This window comes from Barbus barbus, assembly GCF_936440315.1.
Source record: "Barbus barbus genome assembly, chromosome: 2".
NCBI lineage: Eukaryota > Metazoa > Chordata > Actinopteri > Cypriniformes > Cyprinidae > Barbus > Barbus barbus.
Genome location: NC_136730.1, coordinates 31309319 through 31323063, shown reverse-complemented (window position 1 = coordinate 31323063; position 13745 = coordinate 31309319). Strand labels below are relative to the sequence as shown.

Below are 13745 nucleotides of genomic sequence, written 5' to 3'. Positions count from 1 at the left end.
CTACGAGCAAAAATTTAGGAGTCCTAAAATTTTGACTGACACACCCATTATTTGTAAGAGTTTCTCCTAAATAATCAAGTTTGGACCGACTTTTAGCCCTAAGATTTTTGTGAAAATGGCCCCTGATGTATACCTGCCCCATCAGAGTGACATCAGCCATGTTTGAAGTAGAAAACCTGCTCAAGCCCATACCTGTGGTTTGAACCTCTTGAACATGTGCCAAATCCCGTTGCCCAGCATTCAGGGCACTATCCTGCATTCCTCCTTTAGCAGAATAAAGTCCACATTTATATTCTTTTTTTTTGGCAAAAAAATGTGAAGGAATGCATGTGATCTGATGTTCTATGTACTGTATTTGTAGTTTTGTGGTGAATTTGTTTCGGCTTTTTTCCCCCTGCAATTTTAACTCCCTTTACAAAAGTGCTGTGGAGACTTTAGCAAATGTGTATTGGAAGTGTTTGAGGCATGTCTGCTCTGGTGCAGTTGGGCAAGTGGAGTGCACATGAAAGTGATCTAAAATCAGAGACATTAAAAACATAAGTGATGATGGATTCAGTGTTCAGAGAGTAGTAGTGAAGTACAAACAGGAAGCGTGAAGCAGACAGGAGAGGTGGTACAGTGCATTCCTGATAGATTTGATAGCAGTGTTGCTGCCTGCTTGTGTAAAGTACAAATACACATTGGTAGAGTTGCGCTGAATGAGGTGATTACTTAGGTGGGCGATAGGCACATTAATCATATCCGAGTTTAATAACTAGCACGTTTCCAGAAAAATACACAGGGCAGTCTTGATTGGACTTGTCTTTATCTATAGGAATGTCATACTGTATATGTAACAAATGTATCTTAAGAGAAACACAGCCCCATCTTAAGACCAAGAAAACAGGATATCTAAGTGCATATGTGTTTAGGTCAACTATCGCTGATGTTACACTGAATTCTAATGTAGTCAACAGCTCTCCTTCGTCTTCGTTTTATGTTATTTCTTCTTGTTTCGGTCTCTCTGGCACTTTTTATTTTAACAGAATATTTCTTAATGGTTTAATTTATGTCGTTGTGTTGAGAGCAAGATATGAGAGTAGTAATGCAAACATTTTGTTCTAGAACCGTTTTGTTTTGAAAGGGAGGAAATGGATGGAAACTCAAAGATTGACCTTGATCTAGATGTCACGTCTCTCTTTTATCTGTCATCTTATACTGTAAAACTTTGTCTGAACTGCACTATCAGTAGATGAAGTGATTTCTTGTTCTTCAATGCTATGTCTGAAACTTGTGCTTACCCCATACCTTCCATATGACACAAAAATAAATCCATCTATCTATCTGTTGAAAACAAATCAATGTTGACAGTATTTTTTTTAAAAACGGTGATACATTTTTTTTTTCAGGCCTTTTTGATGGATAGAAATTTCAAAAAAATGTCTTAACTGTCATTTGTGATCAAATGAATGCATCCTTGCTGAAAAAATATAAAAGTATAAATTTCTTAATAAAAAGCTTATTGACCCCAGTACAGCAGCAGTGTATATAATTTAAAATTAAAAATAAGTATAGTTTATCAGCACATGTTATTTTACATACAGACTTTGTATTTGAAACAAACGCTCTGCAAACAAACCCTTTGGTATCAAATTAGTTACGTTTAGGGTGTCATGGGTTTTTTACACACCGTACACTCTCAGAAATAAAGGTGCAAAAGCTGTCACTGGGGTGGTACCTTTTCAAAAGGTACACTTTTGTATCAATTAGGTTCAAATATGTACACTTTAAGTACTAATATGTACCTATAAGGTACCAAAATGGACCCTTTTGGTACAAACATGTACCTTTTGAAAAGGTACCGCCCCAGTGACAGCTTTTGTACCTTTATTTCTGAGAGTGTATTGGAATTACAGTATCAAGTCTAAACGTGTAATCACACTAAAGTTGACCTTTTATGTAATCTAAGACCTTAAGGAGTGAGCCATCCGTTCCTCTGACACACTATGAAAATCTATCTAAATTAGCTCCAGTGTTATTATAAAAGTGAAAAAGTATTTCATCCAGGCCATTGAGGTGGGAGTGAGACAGTCTGTGCAAGACAGACATTGTAATATGCTAGTGTCTAACTGTGTCTAGCCTGCATTGAAACGAGGTTGTAATTATACAGCTTTTGTCAGATAGAGATGTGTGTGCATGTTTCTTCAATGTCTTTTTCAACAATGAGCAACAATGGATCTTGTTTCAACATGTATCAGTTTTTCAGCTTTAGAGAGCTAGAGCCATCTGCTTCTGCTATTAGTGGTGAATGGAGGCAGTAGTGGCTCCCCTGTGTAACTCCGGGCAGCCGTGTTTCGCTGCGTGGATGTGCACGTGAAGAGCGGCTAATGTTTGCTCTGTTTCCAGTAAACAGTAAATCAGATAATGCTTTAGATCTCAAAAACATAGCTGTTTAGATTAGCAAAAAGAAATTCAATTTGTCTTCTAGATTGACGTTTAATGGGAATTTTGATCTGTCATTTATTTATTTTATGTATGTGCATATTTGCAAGTAAATAATTCATTTTTTACATAAATATACAAATTTACTGTGATGTGTTGTCTTGTTTTTCTTGGCATAGCAATGCTTTTCCAACAATGCTCTGGCATCCGTGGCATTTTAGCATCTATCCTCCTCTTGCCTTGTGACAACACAGGATTTTTCAATGGGAGAGAAAAAAAAATCATCAAAACAAAATTTTAACAGTATTATAAGTAATGTGTTCAAAATATCATCTAAATAAAAAGGTTAGCCAAAAGTTACAGCTATTGCCGTGCTTAAACTGCTATATGACAAAAGTGCTTCAAGACGTAATTCATTTGAGCCCTGCAGTTTTAGATTCATATGCAAGCTGGGTATGGCATGCAGGTTTGAACACGCTCTGTTAGGGATAGAATTAGATCTCCAGATTATAGTTCAGGTGAGAACTTGTCTTACAGTCATCGGAGTGCCAGTCCACGTCCAGTTGCTTCTCTGCTGTGATCCCCGCTCTGCGAACGTCACTGTAATTTTAGTTTTTCTTTTCACCGTAACTCTGATATTACAAATGAAAGCTGATTCCAAGAGAGGAGTTACTTACATAGCAGTCTATAACTATTGAGGGTGCAGTTATATACAGAAACCCTCTTTGTAGCGTCCTCTATTGGTGAAAGGAGGGACTCTGTGGTTCAAGAGCCCAGCTGCTGTTGCATAAACTGCTCAAAGCTGATCTGCAAATATTTAAAGAGAAGGCCGTTTGTACCACATTCGGTGCACCTGGACATGTTGACGTAGTTGCGTTTTAAACAAGTAGAGATTAGATATATCGTTTATATCGTGCCTTCTCAGACATTTTACTGACAATTTCTCTTTCCCTTGGGAAACTTGTGTGTTTTGGGAATTTGATAAGTGCTTTATCTGTTCAGTCAGTGATGTGGAGACAAATGCCCAGCAATTCATAGAAAGGCAGGCATTGTTAATGTATGATTTCAGTAAAATGTGTTTTAGACACAAACACTGCACTGATGCTTATTAATGTCAAACCTTCTCATTTTGAATTCAGAAACCAAGCTTTATTTGTTTGACACATCCCATATTAGGTGTTGGAGTAATGGCCTTCTGGCCTGCTGTCTGAGAATCTGTGTGAGATCCCAAACCCTACTTACTGTCCCATGGTCTCTCTGTCAGTGTGTGTGGGAGATGTCTTTATCCTCATTATCAGGAGCACTTGTGCATGTACTGTTTTGAAGGGACGCACAATGCAGCTTCCACACATCACTGACCTGATTTCACCATTTTAGCACTCTTTTGTGATGAATTCCACAGCTGGTCTGATTCAGAATCATAATTATCTGTCATAGTGTGCCATTTGCATGCAATGCTAAGATATGAGGTTCTTCCTTGGAGAGATAGCTAGCTAGACTATGCTAGACTGACTACCATAAGAGTTTTTTATGGCACATACCAATACCTTTTAAGTGTGATATGAACAGATATGACTGATTCTCAATTATTGTTTTTTTTTTTATTGTTTGATAATAATAAAACCAGTACTACAGCAGTTAATATTGTTAATAATAATTGGTATATGTTTCTGGAATATATCTAACTCGATTATTTTTTTTATTTTTTTTATTAGTGCTGTGAAATGATTAAACAAAGTGAATCGCATCCAAAATAAAAGTTGTTGTTTACATAATATATGTGTGTGTTCTGTGTATATTTATTATGTATATATAAATACACACACACACACAAAGTATATATTTTGAAAATATTTACATGTATATATTTATGTTCATATAATTTATATTATATATAAATATTTAATATATAAAGATTACATAGTTTTCCTAAACATATACATGCATGATACATAATAAATAGACACAGGACACACATATATTATGTAGGCTAAACTATTATTAAATTATTTTGGATGTGATTAATCGTTTGACAGCACTAAAAAATTTGCCGATCAAAAACATTTCTTATTTTTATCAATGTTCAAAACAGTGATGTATTTGTTTCAGGATGATTAGTAATTTCAAAATAACATTATTTATTTGAAATAGTATTTTTTATAATAATGTAAAACTCTTTACTGTTACTTTTAATCTGTCTTTTCTGAATAAAAGTATTAATAACTTTTCTTAAAAAAAAAAAAAAATAATAATTTTAACTTTTGAACAGTAGTGTATATTAAATAACCAATAATAAATGTAGAAAACAAGAGCATGAAAGTGTGAATACTATACAAACCAGACATTGGCTGATCTGTAACTTTCCCCTTGGAGTTCTGGAAACAGATTGCTGCTAGTGGTTTTTGCATGTGCTTGCATTCAAAAGTCTTCTCATATTAAATCTGAAGTCAGGCTCCTCAATGAGCAAAAGACATACTGAGTTTGTTGTCATTTTCCGAGATCGCCAGTGCAATATGATTATTTTCTGACATTACCTTAGTAAACATTTGACCTCCGTGAATGTTTTTCCCTTCACCTGCCCCCATGTGAGCCACTCAGCCTTAGCTGGTTAAGTGGTAGAGGTCGAATGTCATTCTTTTCTTAGCTACACAGGAATAGGAATAAAAGAATTCCAGGGAAGAACCATTGCGGGACATCAGAAAGAGGTGCTTTCTGGCTCATTAGATTCAAAAGAGTTATAGCCTTGGGATAGCTTTTTTCTGTTTTCTCATCCCATGGACCTTGAAGTCATGAAATCCAGCAGTCACTGTGGAAAAGGAATGCAGTGAAATGTGGTAATCTTACTGTTATTGCTGAATGGTGCCTGGAGAAAAAAAAAGCTTTTCAGTGTGTTTCTGTTCAACTTTATGAGAACTGTGAGCAAAATGAATTTGTCACAATGCAGGACCAGTTCAGTGAAAAAGTGAAAGCTAAAAAGTCATTCAAAATGCTCACAACTTTTAATATTTTATTTTTTTAACCAGCAGTCTTGATGTGTTTGGCTATGAGAGTGAAATGGGTGGGACAATGGGACAGAGAGGAAAAGGTAATAATGTTTAATAAAGGGATTGCACCTTCACCTCAGTAATCAATGCCTGGATGATTCACTTTTCCCTGTACGTCTCCTGTTTTTCGCCATCATTAGGCTGACACTTTGTGCTGCTGCAAGCTGATACAGACTCTATTGTGCACCCCAGCTTAAAAGGTAGTAGTTATTTAAGAAAGCAAATAGCGCCATCTAGTGTTTGTAACAAAAATACCCATGGGCCTTTTATAGCACGAAGAGAAAGCAACTACAATCTATCGTGCCTGTACTGTCAATTTATTTGCTGTCATTTAATTAGCATTTATTTTGACTCAGCAGTTTATATCACGCTGTTGACATGGTTTTCATTCATTTGCCAGGGTTTCCATTTTGTAATAGTATTTGTAAATTGTTTAACTTTTTTCCTTAATTTTCCCTCAAAGAAATACCCAAATGCATTATACTTTTGCTAAATGTTGTCATGTCTTGTTCACTCACAACAAGAGATGAAGACTCCGGTTATATCAGTAGCGTACTAAAAGCTATTCTGTGTAATTCTGTGTCCACACAACTAGGTGTTAGTATGTCATGCAAATATGATTTGTATTAGGTGAAGAAGGACTGTCAGGACTTCACTGTTCCCCTGATGATGATGATGATGAGTGGGGAAACTTCATTTAAATGAACTATGAAGATGCTGTTGTACTTAGGGTTCTTTCATGACATTGACCGAAGGTGCTTTTATGGTTAATAATCATTTTGTGTGCATACACTACTAGTAGCTATTACTCCAGTCTTCAGTGTCACATGATCTTTCAGAAATCATTATAATATGCTCATTTGGTAGTTAATTATTATCAATTGTGGTTATTATTATTATTATTATTATTTATTCAGCATATAAGAATCATTTCTGAAGGATCATATGTTACCCTGGACCACAAAACTAGTCATAAGGGTCAATGTTTTGAAATTGATACATTATCAATTTCATATTACATTATACATTAAGCTGAATAAATAAGCTTTCCATTGATGTATGTATGGTTTGTTAGGATCGAACAATATTTGGCCGAGATACAACTATTTGAAAATCTGGAATCTGAGGGTGCATAAAAATCTAAATATTGATAAAATTGCCTTTAAAGTTGTTCAAATGAAGTCCTCTGCGATGCATATTACTATACAAAAATTAAATTTGGATATATTTACGATTCAAAATATCTTCATGGAACATGATCTTTACTTAATATCCTAATAATTTGGGGGATAAAAGAAAAATTGATAATTTTGACCTATACATTGTATTTTTGGCTATTGCTACAAATATACCCATGCCACTTATGCCTGGTTTTGTGATCCAGGGTCACATATAACACTGAAGACTGGAGAAATGGTTGCTGAAAATCAATCCTTTTCCATCACAGGAATAAATTACATTTTAAACTAGAAAGTAGTTCTTTTAAATTGTTGTAGTATTTAACAATATTATTGTTTTCACTGTATTTTTGATCAAATAAATGTAGCCTTGGTGAACATAACAAACATCTTTTTAAACTAAATTAAAAAATCTTAATTATTCCAAACTTTTTTAATCTCCAAAATCTGTTCTGTGTGCTTATAAATAAATTGTGCTTTGTGTTTTCAGGCGTGTCATGGTTGTGGGACTGGACCAAAGTGTGACTGCAGTGGGGTGAAAGGACAAAAGGTGAGTGTTTATCCACAAACAACCACATACTGTACATAAGCTGCGTTCCAGTCGACAGGGTCCCTGCGCAGTGTTCATTACTTCAGAGAACGGGATATCTGTTGAAATTCACTCCACTTACCCAAGAAAATGCCTTCATTCCAAACACCCTGCAATATCAAACACATCTGAGTTGCACTTATTAGAAGAGTTTGAGGAATGATGACAGAAAATACTTCTTTAAATAAGTATAATATAATTTGCCTTACTTGGTTACACTTTTTTTCAATAGTCCACTTTAGACATTCTACTTACTATAAGTAACATTATAACTACATGTCAACTACATGTCAACTAATTCTCATTAATTTGCAACTACATGTCTGCTAACTCTCAGTAGGGTTGGTTTAGGGTTAGTAGAATAAGTTGACATAAACTTGCAAAGTTTCTCATAGTCAGTATGTTGTATGTTGTGGACCCATCAAAATAAAGAGTTAGAAGATATTAAACAGACAGTCTACTAATACTCTGTTAGTAGAATGTCTAAAGTATCAAAATAAAGTGTTACCCTGTACTTTAATATGCATATGTATGTATTGATGAATTGATGTTCCATTATGCCCTATGCCGTTTATCGTGCCTTTCAAACTGAACGTGTTTGCTCCCTTCAGATTGGAATAGCCTGTGAAATCCACTTTGTAGGGCACTTACGGTTGAATGGAACGCACCTGTAGACTGATGTCTAATATGAATGTATTTGATGCATCCATTGTGTGGTTATTCTAGCCCTTTCACTAGGCAAAACCATAGTCATTTAAAGTTCAAAAGAAGCGAAAATGAACTCAACAAAAGCCTGACTCTTTTCATTTTTACATGTGCTACCAGAAGTGCTTCACTAGGTAATGTATCGCTGTATGCTTAGATGTTTGTGGTTTTGAAATCTTATCTGAGAAGCCAGTCTAATAGGATCACATGAAGTGTTTACATTACTTTGTTTTATTAGTTTTTCTGAATGATGTGATCTTCTGTGTACATCCATAGTGATGATGGCTCTCTATGATGCTGTCTCTCCTTTGGTCTCTTTTATGTCTTTCTTTAAACACTTTCCTAATGGCAGGGTGAGCGAGGGTTTCCAGGTTTAACAGGCCAGTCAGGTGTTCCTGGTTTCCCAGGACCAGAAGGGCCATTTGGACCTCGTGGAGAGAAGGTCAGTGGTCAGGACATCAGTCCACTGCGATATTCATATACACTGTATTTGTATATATAATTACTGATCAACCCAAATCTGTTACTGATCACCTATACTATTGCTTCTATTAAAACTGAACATTGTTTCTCTCACAGGGTGATGATGGACCTACAGGGCCGAATGGGCCTAGAGGAATAAGAGTGAGAGTTTCTTAATAACAGCTCATATGGCTCATAATGGATCTACAGTAATCAACAAATGCTGACGGTTTCTGTTTTTGCAGGGACCTCCTGGATTACCAGGTTTCCCAGGAACACCAGGAATCCCAGTGAGTGAATCAATAAGAGACAAACTTTTTAGAGGACATTTCTTAAGCAGATTACATAATCATGGCTGCAAAAACTGATTGATAAAATCCACATTGAATATTGTTGACAATGAAGTTCACTGTCAGTGTAATATGTGCATCTTGGCTTGGATCAAATCATCAAATTATGCCTCCATCAGACATAATTTGCAGAAAACTTGTTTTCTTTGTTTTTCAGTAGTGATAGTTATAGTTATAAGCATGTACTGTATGCACTGTTTTTGTCTGACAGGGTCTCCCAGGACAGGATGGCCCCCCAGGACCCAAAGGAGTTCCAGGCTGTAACGGAACCAAAGTATGAAACAATTCAAACAAGTATCTCTTGTCTATTCACAAGTAAAACTTTAAAAAGAGCAAACAAACTTAAACTTTTTTTCTTTGCAAGGGTGAAAGAGGATTTTCAGGAAGTCCAGGCCTTCCGGGGATAGTGGGTTCACCAGTAAGTGTTGTCACATTTATGTCACATTTCAAAGTTGCAAGTGTACTGTTATGCACTCACAGAAGTATTTGAAGTCATTATTCTCAAAATAATTTATACTTTCTTGTCTCCACAGGGTCCACCAGGTTCTATAGGACAAAAGGCAATTATTTAATTCCATAATGCACATGCTTATGTTCTGCATTGCAGTGTCACACTTCCTTCAATGCATATTAGGATATGAGTGAAATTATGTTTATAAATACCTTCTCTTTTCTCCTGTAGGGGGAGCCTGGGGATGTCATAGAAATTAATAGCCCTTCAGAAAATGGGTCTCCTGGCTTTAATGGTTTACCAGGCTCCAGGGTGAGCATTTCTAAACCAATTAGCAACACAACCAGATTTTTCCAAAGAGCAGTGAAACTCATGTTCCCATAAATGTTTGGGGTAATATGAAAACATCATTTTGAAATCAAACCATAATTTGACCCAAACTGGGAATATGCTCACAGTGGATTTCACTGTGTACCCTTTCAAACGAGTATCATAACAAGATTCAATTATTTACTATATAAGCCACCTTAAAGTTAAAGCTGCTTTAAAAAGTTTCTTATAATTGCAACTTTATGTGTCACAGTTGTGACTATTTCTGCCTTCTATACTGTACCAGCAAATTAAAAGAAAATATGTGCATTTCTTGAAGTGCCGATAAATATGAAATAATTCTAGTTCATAACACTCTGGTTATGATATATATAGGGTGATCCTGGACCCCCAGGTCTTCCTGGTCCTGTTGGTCCTCCTGGTCCACAAGGGTATGAGGTAAGTTAATTTGTGCAGCTGTAAGCTTTTGTGAATTAGACTCCACCAAGCATATTTTAGATGAAGGGCTGTGAATTTTGCAAATACTATAATTAATGTTATTTTTAAATTCCATTGTTTTTCAGGGGCGTCCAGGCCCACCTGGTCTACCAGGGCCAAAGGTAAGTTTGAATGCTGCAACTGAACAGTGTCAAGTTTTACTTATCTCACTTTTTGTCAAAGTGCTAATGTGTCTCTTTACCTTCAAGGGAAACATGGGATTGAACTTCCAAGGACCCAAAGGAGAGAAGGTATGCAGCTGGTTCTTTGACAAGAACAACATGTTTGTCAGGTTTATTAACAGATGGGTTTTTAATGTGTGTATTTTTGTGTGTGAAGGGTGACCGTGGATTACAAGGACCTCCTGGGCCACCAGGGCAGGTTGGCGAAGTATCAGGTTTACCCGATACAGTCATTCAACAAGGAGAAAAGGTAACATCATTTACTTGCTTCAAACCTTTTACTAAACAGGGCAAATTCAAACCTTTTAGAATCAGATTTACTGAACAGGGCATAGCCAGTCATTTCCATAATCACCCATAATGACCAGTGCAATCTACCAATTAGCGATGATAATCAGGTACATGTAATCTACTAATAACACAAGTGCATATTGTCTTAAGACATGCTTTTTTGGCCGTTAAATAATTGCAGGAGCTCTTAGTAAATCTCGCACTTAAAGTCTTATTAATAAAAAAAAAAATAATAATTATTATTTGTTTGTTTTTTACTCCCAGCCCAAATCCAGTTTTTGCTCATATTCCACTCAATTACTTTTCTGTCATACATAATGATAAACAGTAAAACGTCCCTGAGTTTCATTGCATAATAGCAAGTGTATCAATGTATGTTTCGATTAATGTTTTGCTGTGTTTGTTTTTCAACAGGGTGATCGTGGCAATCCTGGAGATCCTGGTTTTCCAGGTCCCCCTGGACCCCCTGTATGCATTTTTCTTTTTGTTTCCTTTCGTTTCATTCTACATTCATTAAAAACACTGGCATCTTGACCTCTCTCAGTAGTATAGTATTCATCTGATAGATTACATTATATATACATATAAATATGATGTGGATTATGGTTTCTTTATTGTTTTGTTAATTAACAGTCATGTCTTTGTCTGACAGGGTCCACAAGGGGGCCAGAAAGGTGGGAAAGGAGAGCCTGGGGAGCCTGGAAAGAGGGTGAGTTGAAGCCTAATGGAACCCCAACTACTCTACTAGTAGTACTCTACTAGTAACTGCTAGTTATGTTTACAGATTACAAAAGACAGGTTTTTATGACATTTATGTGTTGATATATTTATTTTATAAGGGGAAAAATGGCAAAGATGGTGAACAAGGCCTCCCTGGATATCCAGTAAGCTGTCTATAATAGATTTTCAGTAAGGTTTATCACACAGATGTCTTTAATACTGTTGTGACGTATCTTTTTTAGGGTGATAAAGGAGAACCAGGCCCTCCTGGTCTATCGGGGCGAGATGGTGCCAGAGTAAGTACTGAACTTTCCTTTCGGTGTGATTGCAACATTAGATCCATAGTAAACCTTGTCTAATATTGATCACAGGCACAGAGGTGCAGCTTTAATGTAACTGAGCTGAGCATTCATAAAAAACAGCTCACACACAGGTCATTTTGTTACTTGAATTGAATTTAAATTAGGATTTTGTCATTATTTCGTTAGTTTCCATTTTTGTCTGGTGGATTTGCATACATATTGTGAATAAACATGGACATTATTATAATATAGCATTCATTGTCATACTATTTTTTGTGCCTTCTCAGAGAAAATCCGCTGGTTTGATATATTCTTTTATTATTGCCTTTAGGGTGAGAAAGGTGATCGAGGACCTCCTGGACTTCCATCATACAGGGTATGTTGACTATTTCTCTGTTCTATTCTGCCATTTTACACATGCCTGATATTTATTATTATTTATCATATTTTAAAGGGGTAATATGATGCTTTTTTAAAGATCATTATTTTGTATATTTGGTGTAACAGAATATGCTTTAATGTTCAAAAAACATTATTTTTCAAATACTGTACATTATCTTTAGTTCCTCTATGACCCGCCTCTCTCAAATGTGTCGTTTTCTACAAAGTCCCTCATTCCGACAAGCGCAGTCTGCTCTGATTGGCCAACTGGCACAGTGCATTGTGATTGGCCGAACACCACAAGCACTCGTCGGAAATGTAACGCCCCTTTCCATAATCGCGAGCTTCATCTTTCAAAATAAAAGTAAGGACAGTTAATAATGTCCTTAGTTTTACCATCAGTTCAAGCCCGAGAGGGGAACAGAGTCGCGTGACAGACACCGTGATGAAGCTAGTATGTGTTTGCACACAAGCTGCGATTAAGAAAGCTGACTCCACTGTGATGTGACCCTGTCTCTCTCTCTCACACACAAACACGACGCGCAAAAATCCGCATTTGAACAGTCAATAGCAAATACTTAAACTAATAAGAAAACATACTTGCAGTCGCTGATTCAGAAGCGCCAGATTGTCATAGCAAAGTCAGAATTACCTCCTCTCCTAGGTTCACGAAACGGTCGTCCATAAAATGTGTTGTGATAACATCTGGGTTGTACTGTTCTGTTGTAAGTAATCTTAATGATTCCTAAATGCATCTACTTTCGGATGGCCAAATAAAGTGCTTTTGCTTTGGCATAGAAACACACGGCGTCTACCTGACATGGCTTCATCAACACTACTGCGGTTACTGAAACCAAGCCTTCTTTCTTTGCGTGAACATTTGGACGGCATTAAGCAAATATTTCCACATCATGATGTAGACATGTGGGGGTGTGTTTGAATGAGCCGTTTTAGGGGGGCGTGGCAGAATCCTAACTTTGATAAAGAATATCTCTTTGGTTTTGAGACTTTAGTCTTTGCAACTTCAGGGATCTTATCTATTCATGAACAGCTTGTAACACTCCAAAGAGAAAGGAAAACTTGAAATCGCATCATATGACCCCTTTAACATTGATTCGTTTACTTATGAAACCTTTTCACCCAATAGGATGGGCCATTCACAGGCATAGGTGGAATAGGACCAAAAGGAGACAGTGGCGAGCCAGGATTCCCTGGCCCTAAAGGAGACAGAGGACTCTCAGGTATTTAAGGGGTTATCACGCTCACCATTGGTGGAAGTACCTGCTTTTAGGCATGGCCGCAGGAACTAGGGGTGCTGAGGGTGCTGCAGCACCCCCCGCCACAGGGCCGTGTCTGAGATTTTCCTTGTGCCCCTCGATCATCCCCAAGATACTTAATTTTTGTGATTGTTTTGTGATTAATTATTTATGAAACTGCCCAGAAATATACAGTCAGGTCCATAAATATTGGGACATCGACACAATTCTAACATTTTTGGCTCTATATACCACCACAATCGATTTCAAATGAAACGAACAAGATGTGCTTTAACTGCAGACTGTCAGCTTTAATTTGAGGGTATTTACATCCAAATCAGGTGAATGGTGTAGGAATTACAACAGTTTGCATATGTGCCTCCCACTTGTTAAGGGACCAAAAGTAATGGGACAATTGGCTTCTCAGCTGTTCCATGGCCAGGTGTGTGTTATTCCCTCATTATCCCAATTACAATGAGCAGATAAAAGGTCCACAGTTCATTTCAAGTGTGCTATTTGCATTTGGAATCTGTTGCTGTCAACTGTCAGATGAGATCCAAAGAGCTGTCACTATCAGTGAAGCAAGCCATCATTAGGCTGAAAAAA

General features: G+C 36.7%; 1 protein-coding gene across 1 annotated transcript in view; it reads left to right on the top strand.

Annotated features, from left to right (window-relative positions):
* LOC306844061 (uncharacterized protein) overlaps window positions 1–13745 on the top strand; it is a 53112-nt gene that overhangs the window by 7268 nt on the left and 32099 nt on the right. The window contains exons 2-19 of the mRNA XM_079375911.1: window positions 7134–7193; window positions 8290–8379; window positions 8517–8561; window positions 8645–8689; window positions 8961–9023; window positions 9114–9167; window positions 9283–9309; window positions 9432–9512; window positions 9906–9968; window positions 10094–10129; window positions 10217–10258; window positions 10347–10439; window positions 10895–10948; window positions 11133–11189; window positions 11320–11364; window positions 11443–11496; window positions 11834–11878; window positions 13031–13124. Coding sequence (XP_079232037.1) covers window positions 7134–7193; window positions 8290–8379; window positions 8517–8561; window positions 8645–8689; window positions 8961–9023; window positions 9114–9167; window positions 9283–9309; window positions 9432–9512; window positions 9906–9968; window positions 10094–10129; window positions 10217–10258; window positions 10347–10439; window positions 10895–10948; window positions 11133–11189; window positions 11320–11364; window positions 11443–11496; window positions 11834–11878; window positions 13031–13124 — 1048 coding nt within the window. The remainder of the gene's footprint in view (window positions 1–7133; window positions 7194–8289; window positions 8380–8516; window positions 8562–8644; window positions 8690–8960; window positions 9024–9113; window positions 9168–9282; window positions 9310–9431; window positions 9513–9905; window positions 9969–10093; window positions 10130–10216; window positions 10259–10346; window positions 10440–10894; window positions 10949–11132; window positions 11190–11319; window positions 11365–11442; window positions 11497–11833; window positions 11879–13030; window positions 13125–13745) is intronic.